This window comes from Callorhinus ursinus, unplaced genomic scaffold (assembly GCF_003265705.2).
Source record: "Callorhinus ursinus isolate GAN/ISIS: 27379988/994484 unplaced genomic scaffold, GSC_fseal_2.0 scaffold67, whole genome shotgun sequence".
Taxonomy (NCBI): Eukaryota; Metazoa; Chordata; class Mammalia; order Carnivora; family Otariidae; genus Callorhinus; species Callorhinus ursinus.
In genome coordinates, this window is record NW_027397129.1 from 3,004,185 (window position 1) to 3,018,048 (window position 13,864).

A 13,864-nucleotide genomic window follows, 5' to 3' on the forward strand; every position below is an offset into this window, starting at 1 on the left:
CACGTTATAATGTGGACCTCTTTCTGTCAAGCACATATAGATCTGTATGATAATTTAGAGTGGCTTCATTGTATCCCTGTGTATGTGGGTTCCATCCTTCATCTAATTTCATGATGGACAGGCTATTTATGATTTTCACTAGTATAAATAATGTTGCAAAGAACACCGATGTACAGCCATCCCTATTTATGCATTTGTCTGATAATGCAAGGACTGGCTTTATCCAGTAGACTTAAAAATCAGGAAAGATTCTTTGAGAATTCTTATGTGAGAAGTAAGTTGCTAGTTAATAGCTATTTTTACTCATCTATAGGCTTGGTCTGCAGTCACGTTGTACATAGACTGTCTTAGAAACTAAAATTACAAAAGAACTTCTCTCAGTTATGAATATGACATTAACAAGCTGTGTTTTAACTCTGTCCTAATTGCTCATATTTAAAACAACTGCTGACAGGCTTCTACTTAAGGGACAGTTTATGTTTTTAAAACAGTGGCACTGGCAGCTGCTAAAGTGTCTGGGATATTAACCATACAGGTTGCCTTTCTCCATACAACTGGTTAAGTAATTAAGTATAAGCTAACATGGGGAACACAACTAATGGAAAGCACCTGTTTATAGACCCGCAAATTATAAGTTGTAGATTAATATCTTCTCTTCTCAAAATCATAGCCAGTGGCATATTTCTGTAATCTGGTGCTTTGGGAAATAGAGGCATCATGCAGGGGAAACCCTGCCATTCCTGCCTTACTATAGAAGCCAGTGAGCTCATATAATCCAGGAGTACCTGGGGCTACTGAAGCTGTGGAGTTGGGCTGACTACTCTAAAACTTCCATCCTCAGCAAGAAGTAGGTAGTCCAGACCCAAGAGATAGGTTGTACACTTTAAAAACAAAAGGAGTAGATATATAATCTTGTAGTGATTCAGAAACAAAAGCAGATGACAGGTAAGTATATTCTAGGTCAGCATATCAGCAACAGAACTCAGGCAGATCACAAACAACTGCCACAGAAAATGACAGTATTGTCTATCATATAATCAAAGTTGGAGAAATGGCTGATACCTAATAATCTTAGTCATAGGGATCTATGTCACACATGGAGTAGAAAGGCACAGAGATGACAGATGGTAGGAATGATTTGACCCTGTATCCACACTGTCATTTCAAAGCTAGTTTATTTGCACCAACCCAAATGGTTGCTCAAGCTCTCATCCTTGCCAAGTACTCTTGGCCCAGGTCACTACAATCTGTGTATGCCTTAATCAGCTCTTCCCTGCCACTCTTGATAGTGCTATCTAGGCTTCAACAACAGAACCTAACCAGATGATTCCAGAGAGCCCCATTTCTGCTGGGTGTTTTCTTCTTCCTGGGTTTGTTTTGTTTTTCTAAACAGAACTGCTGTCTTTGTAAACCATTCAGGATTGTTTTTCAAAAAATATTAAAATTAAAATCGTGTTTATATAAACAACTATCACTACAAATCTGGCCAATTCAATATATGTCCTTTTATTATTTTCTTCCTTTTCCTAGAAAAAAGATTAAATATATATAGACATTCTGATTCCCCCTTTATACATCCATTGCTTTTCATGCCCCCCCATAGGAAAAATTTGTTAAATAGTCAGCAATATAAGAAACTAGAACTCATTTTTTCTAATCAGAAATTAGCAGCTATCTTTCTATTTCTTCTTGTTAAGATCCCACCTATACTTTACGGCCTAATTGGGATGAAGTTTTCCCTGGCCCCCAACTCCTGCACTCAAGGGATTATGGTTTTTCTCTTCTCTGAACTGCCATCATACTTAAACTGTAATAGATGCTGTAAGAGTCACATATTTTATTTATAGTTGTTTGTACATTTTTCCTTTCTTCTCTGATAACTTATAAGAGTGTCTATTATGGTACTCTGCAGATAGTTTATGCAGTAAAAATTTGTAGGTGGATGGAAGGAAGGGAAGGAGGGAGGCAGGGAGAAAATGTTTCCTTTCCTTTCTTTATATTTGGCAATTTATATTCCCTGTGTGTTAAGCATTGTAGCAGAAGGTGAATTGAAGGGTCAGTTCCTGATTCATTGCTAAAGATTGGATGATTACTTAATCAACGGACAGTTTTTGAGAAATTGCTATGTGTAATCCATTGTGAAAGACCCCTGAGCAGCTCTGTTATCATTTGTGTGGTTTCTATTGGTTTGTTCTTCAGTGTAAGTTTCACACATATGATTTACTTGATTTTTCTAACTCTTTTCTAGCACTATTCATATTTTTATATGTTGTTTCCCATATTTTCCAGATATGTAGGCATCATTATCAGACTTTCAACCTCATAGAAAGAAAATGTGTCTTAAAGCCCAATTTCATGTCCTAGTAAAGAAGCAAACATAATGCATGGCTAAAGTACAAAACCAAGGACATTTAAAAAAAATCTATTCACTAGGTTTGACATTGAGTCCAAAGATAATCAATAGCAAGGTCTATGGCAGTTGAAATACTGAACAATATACTGATTTTTCTTCTGAGCCACATTTTTGTAAAATCCTTCAAAATACTCAAGTTATCAATTATGTAAATGCTAGTCATTTAAAATCCCAGGAGGTTGGTTATACATGTTATGAAAATATCATGTTTGTGATAGGTAAAAGTAAGTCTTGCATATTTTCCACATTTGTAGCTTAATATGGATTGTTTTTAATGCCTTGAGATAATATTATACTCAGTGGTTTTACTTTTATCACATATTTCAATCTTTCTAAAGTTGCTATAATTGAGTTTGTTTGATAGTGTACCTTTATATTACTACAAGACTTGATAGTTTGCAAAATATGAGGTTCATAATAGAGATAGAGAATAGAGTTACTACCTGGCAGGGAGGATAAGAAGAAAGTGAAATATAGAAAAGTGATTTAATCTCACTACTGCAATGTTGTAAAATATAATTTGTTTTTCCCCTAGCACAGCAGAGTTTCATACTGATAACCAGCTACTGAATTAATAAATCCATTGCAACTATTGAGACTTTTCCTTTAATAACATAATGAATGCTGAGCATTAAGAAGAGAAAAAGAAACATATTCTTTGTACAGATGTTACCTCTCCCAGATCTATATCCCTAAGCATAGGAAGAATACCAACATCATACCCTGAGCAATATCAGTATGATAATAATTTGTGCATCTCAATTAGAATACTGTATTTTCCACACAAAAACATGCTATTTTCTGGAACAGATTTGCTTATTTTCCAATTGGAAAGACATTTAGGGGTCTGTTTTGTTATCATTACATGTGCTTAACTCCAATTACATTTAATGGGAGTTGTATATCTATAGTCACAGTAGCCTCTGAACTACTTTAATATTATTCCTTTCCATTACCATTCTCATTAAAATAGCTTTTCATCTCTTCTCCCAACATGAACTACCACGGTAATCTGGGTTTCTGTTTTCGTTGCATGGATTTATTTGCATGTGATGAAGGATTATACAACATGACCTGATTCTAGCTTCAAGAACATTATGATGTCATTGAGATTAGAATAGGGCTAGAACTATTTAATTTTTAAGTAGAGGTAATTGATTGGCTTCTAGACATCATTTTTGCACAGTGACCTATATATACAATTTTATTGGAATAAAATAAGTTGATATAGTTTAATACTGTTGGTATCTGGTGGAAGTCAAATTTGTGAAATGTTATAAAATATATGAGAAAATAAGGTTTACAAACTTGGAAGCACTAGACTTTTTGAACAGCCAACAAAACTATATCCTTAATTCCAATTCAAATTTTTGACAAGGCAAAAATAATAAGAATAAGCATATTAGAAAATCTCTTATAGAATTGATTTTGCTCTTTTCCTTAGTGCTGGCCTGTGCTGTATTTCCAGAAGAAAAGTGGTCAGCTGGTGGAAAAAGTGATCAGAAGACAGTGAAAGAGTCTTGTTAAGTCTTTAAGAAAATGAGAAACCTAAAGAGAACTCTTAAAAACATCATTAGGGACTTTAGAGTCACTTGACTCATTGGCACTCAACAAATAGACATCTGCCTATCCTTACTAAGATAGCCTGGTTAGTACCCACTGGGTTTATATTTCAAGCTGTGTTGTTTTCAAGATGTGTGATTATAACATGATGTAGAGTTCCAAAATGTTCCCTAAAAATACATCTTTGAAATGAAAATATAAATTATAGAAGATTATTTCTACCAGATATTAAAATATATTATGAATGAAATCAGAAGGTATTGGCACAAAAATAGTTGGAAAGATGTTTAGGTCAATGGAACAGAAATGTACACTAGTATAGATAATTTAACATGAAAAAAGGTATCATGAATCAGTGTAGAAATTCATGATTATTCAACAAAGGGTTCTGGGACAACCCATTTTCTCTCTGCAAGAAAAGAAAAAAAAAAGAAAACAAGAAATCAATGTGGAAACTTGCCTGACATTGTACAACAAAATAAATTCTAGATTGTTTAAATAGATAAATGTGGAGAAAAAACAAACCTTACAAAACAAGAGACAGTTGAATGTTAATCAGATGTCTCTGGCTAGAGAAAGGCTTTCTAAACTTAAAAATAAAAGAGCAGATCACAGTGTAAAAGACCAATAGATTTAGCTACTTAAAGAATAAAAATGAGTTCCAATCTGAGATGGTTATATTGGAAGACCCTGACGTCACCTCCTGCAGAGACACCCTGAATCTACACCTACATATAGAGCAATTCCTCCTGAAGAACTGAAGGCTGACTGAACAACTTATGCACAACAAAAGACAGAGGGACCGCATAGAGAATGGCAGGAGAGATGGAGGCATGGTAATCATGAGAACCCCACCCCTGATGCTGCAAACTGCAGTGGGGAGGGATAGTACTGAGGGACTGGGAGAGGATTCCTCCACTCTGGGGCACAGAATGAAAGCTGCAGCTTAAAAGGAAACTAGAATATAAAAGAGCCAGCCCTAGAGCATCTGCCAAATGGCAGGGAAGCTGCTGGAACACTCTCTGGGGTCAGAGGTGCTGGCAAGTGCCATTTACATTTACATTTCCTCTCCACTTTGATAATGCAGACAGAAGCAGGGTCCAGGTACCCTAGCCCAGCCTCCCACCTCAGTGAGTCCTGTGCCCCTAGTCCACATCAGCCTCAGGCCCCCAGTGTGACCCCAGTGAAGCACATACGGGGACACCGAAGGCCTGCACCCAATTCAGCTCCAGAGGACTTGCCATGACACCCCATGCATGGAGCATCTGAGGACTTCCCAGCCAAGGACCTCCTGCATGGAGTTGCACAAAGACATCCTGCCCTTTGCCCACCTAAGCTCCACCCATCCCACCAGGATACCCCCTGCATGGAGCACCCCAGGACCACCTAGCTCATTCCTGCCTCAGCTACTGCCATCCAGCCATTGAGCCGCCTGGACAGAACATTGTGGAACCTCCTGGCCCATGCCTGCTTCTGCTCCAGACATCTTGCCAGGGTGCCCTTAAGAGGAATGCCCCAGGAGCCCCAGCCTGCACTTGCTTTGGCTCCAGCTGTCCTGCCAAGATGCCCTCTGTGTAGAGAGCCCTGGGACCCCTAGCCCACTTCAGCTGCAGCCATCCCACTAGGGTGGCCCTGGTGCATAATGCCCCAGGACCCCCAATCGGTGCCTGCTACAGCTCCAGCCAGCCAGCCAAAACAACCAGGTACACACAGAGATTTCCTACACAAGGCCCTTCCTTTAAGACTAGGATAAATAACTGTTCTATGTAATTCAAAGAAACAAGCACAGAAAGTCAAAACAAAATGAGGAGACAGAGGAATATGCTCCAAATGAAAGAACAAGACAAAACTTCAAAAAAATAGCTACATGAACTGGAGATAAGCAGTCTACCTAATAAAGAGTTCAAAGTAATGGTCCTAAAGATGCTCACTGGACTTGAGAGAAGAATGGATGAACTCAGTGAGAACTTCAACAAAGAGATAGAAAATATAAAAAAGAACCAATCAGAGTTGAAGAATATAATAACTGAAATGAAAAATACACTAGAGGGAATGAATAGCTGATTGGAGTATGCAGAAGAAGTGATCAGTGATCTGGGAGACAGGGTAATAGAAAGCACCCAAGCTGAACAGCAAAAACAAAAAATAATTTTAAAAAAATGAGGACAGGTAGGGCACCTGGGTAGCTCAGTTGGTTAAGCATCTGCCTTTGGCTCAGGTCATGATCCCAGGGTCCTGGGATCGAGCCCCGCATTGGGCTCCCCGCACAGCAGGGAGCCTGCTTCTCCCTCTCTTGCTCACACTGCTTGTGCATGCATACACACTCTCTCTCTCTCTCAAATAAATAAATAAAATCTTTAAAAGAAATAAAATTAAAAATGAGGACAAGTTAAGGGAACTCTGGGACAACATCAAGTGTACAATCACATTATATGGGTCCTAGAGGAAGATAAGAGAAAAAAAAGGGGCAGAAAGCTTATGTGAAGAAATAATAGCTGAAAACTTCCCTACCTGGGGAAAGAAACAGACATCCAGGTCCAAAAATCACAGAAAACCCCCAAACAAGATGAACCCAAAGATGTCCACACCAAGACATGTAATAATTAAAACATCAAAGATTAAACCTAAAGAGAGAATCCTAAAAGCTGCAAGAAAAAGCAACTAGTTACATATAAGGGAAATCCCATATAACTGATTTTGCAGTAGAAACTCTGTAGGCCAGAAGAGAATGGTACGACATATTCAAAGTGCTGAAAGGTAAAAACCTGCAGCCAGAAATGCTCTACCTGGTAAGGTTATCATTCAGAATTGAAGGAGAGATAGTTTCTCAGACAAACAAAACTGAGAGTTCATCACCACTAAATTGGCTTTACAAGAAATGTCAAAGGGACTTCTTTAAGAGGAAAAGGCCATAATTAGAAGAAAATTATGAAAGGAAAAAATTTCATGAGTAAAAGCAAACATAGAGTAAAGGTAGTAGATCAGTCACTTATAAAGCTAGTATAGGCTAAAAGACAAACGTATTAAAATTAATTTTATCAGGGGCACCTGGGTGGCTCAGTCATTAAGCATCTTCCTTCGCCTCAGGTCATGATCCCAGGGTCCTGGGATCGAGCCCCGCATCAGGCTCCCGGGGAAGCCTGCTCAGCAGGAAGCCTGCTTCTCCCTCTCCCACTCCCCCTGCTTGTGTTCCCTCTCTCACTCTCTCTCTCTGTGTCAAGTAAATAAAAAAATAAATAAAATCTTAAAAATAAAATCTTTAAAAAATAATTTTATCAAAAAATAGTTAAGGGACTCACAAGTAAAAAGATATAAAATATGACATATACATAAAACATGGAGGGGAGAGTAAAAATGTAGTGCTTTTAGAATGTGTTTGAACTCAAGCAACCAACAACTTGACTGCTATATACTTAAGATGTTATAAATGAACCTCATGATAACCAAAGTCTATGGTAGGTACAATGAAAGAGAAAGAGAGAGAGAGAAATCCAAGCATAAGACTACAGAAGGTCATCAATCACAAGGGAAGAGAACAAAAGAAGAAAGGAACAGGGAAGAAATTCAAAAACAATCAGACAACAGTTAACAAAAGGACAGCAGTACATACCTATGTATAATTACTTTAAATATAAATGATCTAAATGCTCCAATCAAGACATAGGGTGAAGGAATGGATACCAAAAAAACCACTTATTTATATGCTACCTACAATAGACTTGCTTCAGACCTAAAGACACATGCAGACTGAAAGTGAGGGGATAAAGATCTTTCATTCAAATGAAAGTGAAAAAAATGGGGTATTAATACTTTATCAGACAAAACAATTTAAAACAAAGACTGTAAGAAGAGACAAAGATGGACATTACATAATGGTAAAGATCCAACAAGAAGATATAACAATTGTAAATATCAATACACCCAACATAGCAGCACCTAAGTACATAAAGCAACTATTAACAGACATAAAGGGAGAAATTGAAAGTAATACAGTAATAGTAGGGGACTTATTAAACACCCCATTTACATAAATGGATAGATCATCCATACAGAAAATCAATAAGGGAACAGTAGCTTTGAAAAACACATTAGACCAGATGAACTTGTCAGATATATACACAACATTCCATCCAAAAATAGCAGAATACACATTCCTTTTAAGTGTGCATGGAACATTCTCTGGGATACCTCACATGTTAGGCCACAAACCAAGTCTCAATAAATTTAAGAATATTCAAATCATACCAAGAGTCTTTTCTGACCACAACGTGTAAAACTAGAAATCAGTTACAAGAAAAATACTGGAAAATACCCAAGCTCATGGAGGCTAAACAACATGCTACTAAACAACCAGTGGGTCAACCAAGAAATCAAAGAGGAAATAAAAAAATACATGGGAACAAATGAAAATGAAAACACAACAGTCCAAAATATTTGGGACACACCCAAAGCAATTCTAAGAGGGAAGCTTACAGCAATACAAACCTATTTCAAAAATAAGAAAAATCTCAAGTAAATAATCTAACCTAATACCTAAAGGAAATAGAAAAAGAAGAACAAACAAAACCCAAATTAGTAGAAGGAAGAAAACAATAAAATTAGAATAGAAATAAAGGAAATATTTTCTAAAAAATTTTAAATTTAAAAGACCAATGAAACGAAGAGCTGTTCTTTGAAAAGATAAAAAAAGATTGATAAACCTTTAGACAGACACATAAAGAAAAAGATAAAGGACTCAATATCAGAAATGAAAGTGAAGTGACAACCAACACCATGGAAATAAAAAGGATTATAAGGGACTGCTACAAAAAGTTATATGCCAACAAATGGGACAACCTAGAAGAAATGGATAAATGCCTAGAAACATACAGTCTTCCAAAACTGAGTGAGGAAGAAATAGAAAATCTAAACAGACTGATAATGAAAATAAATCATTAATTTTAAAATGTGCAACAAAAAAGTCCAGGGCCAGATGTCTTCACAGGTGGATTCTCTCAAACATTTAAACAAGAGTTAATACCTATTCTTCTCAAACTATCCCAAAAAATAGAAGAGAAAGGAAAGCTTCCAAATACATTCTTCAAGGCTAGCATTATCCTTATACCAAAACCTGACAAAGACACTGCCAAAAAACTTACAGGCCAATATTCCTGATGAACATAGATTCAGAGGTCCTCAACAAAATATTAGCAAATCAAATTCAACAATATACTTAAAAAATTATTCTCCACAATCAAGTAGAGTTATCTAGTGATACAACAATGGTTCAATATCTACAAATCAATGTAATATATCACAGTAACAAGAGAAAGAATAAAGACCATATGATTATTTCAAGAGATGCAGAAAAAGCATTTAACAAAATTCAACAACTGTTCATGATAAAAAAAATCTAATCTCAACAAAGGTTTAGAGGGAGCATATGTCAACGTAATAAAGGCCATATCTGAAAAACGCATAATGAACATCATACCTAATGGTGAAAAACTGAAAGCTTTTCCTCTAATATCAGAAACAAGAAAAGGGTGTCCACTCTGGTCACTTATATTCAACAGACTACTGGAAGTCCTAGCTGCAGCAACCATACAAGAAAAAGAAATAAAATTCTTCCAAATTGGTAAGGAATAAGTAAAACTATCATTATTTGCAGATGGCATATTACCATATATATAGACAACTCTAAAGATTCCACCAGAAAACTATTAGATAATAAATAAATTCGGTGAAGTTGCAGGATATAAAATTAATATATAGAAATCTATTGCATTTCTTTTTTAAGATTTATTTATTTATTTTAGAGAGAGAGCATGACCAGGGGTAGGGGCAGAGGGAGAGAATCTTCAAGCAGACTCCCTGCTGAGCAGTGAGCTCAACTTAGGGCTCAGTCTCATGACCCATGAGATCATGACCTGAGCTGAAACTGAGAGTTGGACACTCAACCAGCTGGGCCACCCAGGTGCTCTGAAATCTATTGCATTTCTATACACTAATAACAAAGTAGCAGAAAGAGAAATTAAGAAAACAGTCCCATTTACAACTGCACCAGAAAGAACACCAAGGAATAAATTTAACCAAGGTGAAAGACCTTTGTACTTTGAAAACTATAAAACATTGATGAAAGAAATTGAAGACAACACAAACAAATGGAAAGATGTTCTATGCTCATCGCTTGGAAGAACCAATATTTTTTAAATGTTGATAACTACCTATAGCAATGTACAGATTCAGTGTAATCCCTATCAAATAACCAGTAGTATTTTTTTCACAGAACTAGAACAAATAATCTTAAAATCTATATGGAATCACAAAAGACCCCAAATAGCCACAACAATCTTAAGAAAGAAAAATGAAGCTGGAGGTATCACAATTCCAGATTTCAAACTATACTACAAAGCCATAGTAATCAAAACAGTATGGTACTGGCACAAAAAGAGACACATAGATCAAGAGAACAGAATAGAGAGCTCAGAAATATACCTATGCTTATATGGGCAGTTAACCTATGTCAAAGGAGGTAAGAATATGCAATGGGAAAAAGTCTCTTCAAAAAAGGTGTTGGGAAAACTGGTCAACAACATGCAAAAGAATGAAACTGGACCACTTTCTTGCACCATACAAAAATATAAAGTCAAAATTGATTGAAGACCTAAATGTCAGACCTGAAACCATAAAACCCCTAAAAGAAAAGATAAGCAGTTCTTTTTTTTTTTTTTCATTTTTAAAGGATCCTCCATACAGTCTTCCAAAATGGCTATACCAATTTACATTTCCACCAACAGTGCTAAGGGTTCCCATTTCTCACATCCTCACCAACACTTGTTATTCCTTGTCTTTTTTTATACTAACCATTGTGACTGGTGTTAGGTCATAACACATTGTGGTGTTGATTTGCATGTACCATACTGTTCAGTAATTTTACTACTGAGTATTTACATGAGGAGAAAGAAAACACTAATTTGAAGAGATATAAGCCCCTATGTTTATTGCAGCATTATTTACAGTACCCAAGATATGGAAGAAACCTAGGCATCACCTGATGAATGGAGAAAGAATATATATATATATATATATATATATATATATATATATATATATATATACACACACACACACACAGACACACAGACACACAATGGAATAATAGCCATAAAAAAATGAGAACACACCATTTGTGACAACATAGGTGGACCTATAGAGTATTACACTAAAGTGAAATAAGTCAGACAGAAAGACATATAGCATGTGGTTTCACTTATATGTGGAATCTACAAAACAAAACAAATGAACGAGAAAAAGCAGAAATAGAAACAGACTCATAAATAAGAGGACAAACTGGTGTTGCCAGAGCAGAGGGGAGTAGGCAGATAGGCAAAAAAGGGGAAGAGTATTAAGAGGTACAAACTTCCAGTTATAAAATAAATAAGTCAGGGGGATGAAAAATACAGCATAGGAAATATAGTCAATAATATTGTAGTAACATTGTATGGTGATAGATGATAACTACACTTATCATGGTGAGCACTGCATAGTGTATAGAACTGTCAAATCATTGTGTTTTATACCTCAAACATTTAACATTGTATGTCAACTATAATTGAGTAATAAAAATAAAAAATGTAGAGTATAATGGAAAAAAAAAGAAACCATATGTTCCTAAAAACCCACAACACAAACTAAATAGGTAATCAACAAACTAAGAAAATAGTTCTAACAAATATTTACATTGGTTACTATCTTTAATACGTAGATTCTAAAATAAAAACAAAAGCAAAACCTAAGACCCCAGTAGATTAATAGCCAAGGGGCCTGGCCAGCATTTAAAGGAAGATATATAGATAATAACATATAGAAAATTCCACTTTACAAGGATTTGAAGAAATACAAAAAGAATAAATCAGATACCATTAATCACTTTTCATTTTAGCACATTTTAAGAAGATTAATACCCAACAATGTGATAACACAAATTAATGTACTTACTGCCAGTTGGATTTAAATTAATACAACTACTCTGGAATTCAATTTGGATTTAATTTTGCATACGTAACAAAGCCACTTCCATACATGGTATATATAAAGATACAAGGATGTTCATGGTGAGGCTTTTATAATAGAAAAAAATGGGAACAATTTAAATATCTAGCAGTAGAGAAATGGTTAACCAAACTGTGGTGTATTTATACAAAATAAAAAAGATTATGTGACCATTAAAAATCATGTTTTCAATATCATGTTTCAGGAGGTTAATGACATGGAAAATTTCTACAATATAATGTTAAATGAAAATATAGAATACCAAATTGCACATATAGTTTAAGTTCAAAATAAATATGTATCTTGGGGTGCCTGCATGGCTCAGTTGGTTAGGTGTCCGACTCTTGGTTTCTGCTCAGGGTCATGAAATCAAGCTCAGGGTCAAGAGATCAAGCCCCGCGTTGGGCTCCCCACTGGGCATGGAGCCTGCTTAAAATTCTCTCTCTCCCTCCCCCTCTGCCCCTCCCCCCTACTCACATGTGTTTGCTCTATCTCTTTCAAGAAAATATGTATTTTAAAGACACTATCACTATTCTGATAAGAGTGAAGAGAACAAATCTGGTCAACTAATGGATCAGTTGGCTGTCTTCCACCAAGAGATTAGGCCCAAGCCTAATTCAGCTGCTACCTTACAGTCAGTTCTAGTGAATGAGAAACTTTATCAATTTAGGATCCCCAAAATCAGAGAGAAAAACATAAACCAAACAGCTTTGGAATCATGGGACATAAGGGGGAAAAATGTAAGTTTATATGAGACAATTTTAGTATTACAGTCTAAGATAAATTATCTTCTTTCATTAGTGTTTGAAAAGCAAACATCTACTCAATAGACATTTCCTGAAGCATCTTTAGTTTTCTTGGTTTTCTTAGCCTAAGCTGCATAAACCCAGTCCTCTGCTCTATTTGTTGGAAATGATGCCTACCCACTGATGGTCAATCTACACACCATTACTTTTGAAGGGCTTTGGAGAAAACAAAGTTCACCAAAAATCACAGAGGTTTTCTTTTACTTTGTTTTCTTGCATTAAAATTGGATATTTTGTAATATAATATACAGTATATACCAAACACATCTATTTTATGTTACCCTGCTGGGAGGGGAAAGTGCATTGTTAGGTTAACATTGATACATCTACATTGCCTATGAATACCAGGAAGGAAACTGTTCTTCCATAGACAACAGATAGACTCCTAATCTGATGGGAAATGAATAATGAACATGGCCTTTTTATCACAGTTTTTCAATCTCAACTTGTCCTACTCATGAAATATGTAGGATATATCCTCATAGCTTTGGCATACACTCACTTTGTTGAAGGATTAATTGTACATTTTCAGGTTACATACTATAGGCTTGAGTACTTTAGTCTGTCTCACATTGTGTTTGGTTAAGCTTTATCTATAATATGCTTATTCCTCAGTTATTTCACTTGACAAAGTTTTCAGTAAGAAGAACATTAGTGATGTAAATTTAGCTATTGGTCTGAAACTTTGGAACATTCAGGTATTTCTTGGATGATGTGCTTTGTACATAGTTGCTGAATAAATGATTGCATGAATGAATTTTAGATCAATACAGTAATGTGTTTAATCCATTTACTGTAGGACTCAGTAGGGAAGGTTTTGAGATGAATGTCAAATCAATTTATATTCAGAAAAAGCATAAAGATTATTGCTGTTATGACAGTGGAGAAACCTTGACATTGGTTTGAACTGGTAACCTGATACTCAGAATGTGCAGAAGCATGTTAAAGCTGGGCCATGAATTCATATTCTCTTTTCATGACAGATTGGAATATTGTTTTAGTTTTCATCATGCTTCCTCCATAGAATGCACATTTTTATATAACTGTG

The 13,864-nt window shown here is 35.7% G+C and overlaps 1 protein-coding gene across 6 annotated transcripts in view; it reads left to right on the plus strand.

Annotated features, from left to right (window-relative positions):
• Positions 1-13,864, plus strand: part of DIAPH2 (diaphanous related formin 2) — a 949,436-nt gene that overhangs the window by 917,651 nt on the left and 17,921 nt on the right. Inside the window, exon 27 of one of the 6 annotated variants that reach the window (XM_073885915.1) lies at positions 3,858-4,002. The exons of 3 other annotated variants lie outside the window; for them this stretch is intronic. In XM_073885915.1, coding sequence (XP_073742016.1) covers positions 3,858-3,940 — 83 coding nt within the window. In that variant the 3' untranslated portion in view covers positions 3,941-4,002. Of the gene's footprint in view, positions 1-3,857; positions 4,003-13,864 lie in introns of those variants that run through there. 2 more of the 6 variants (XM_073885914.1, XM_073885916.1) reach the window with 2 other exon arrangements.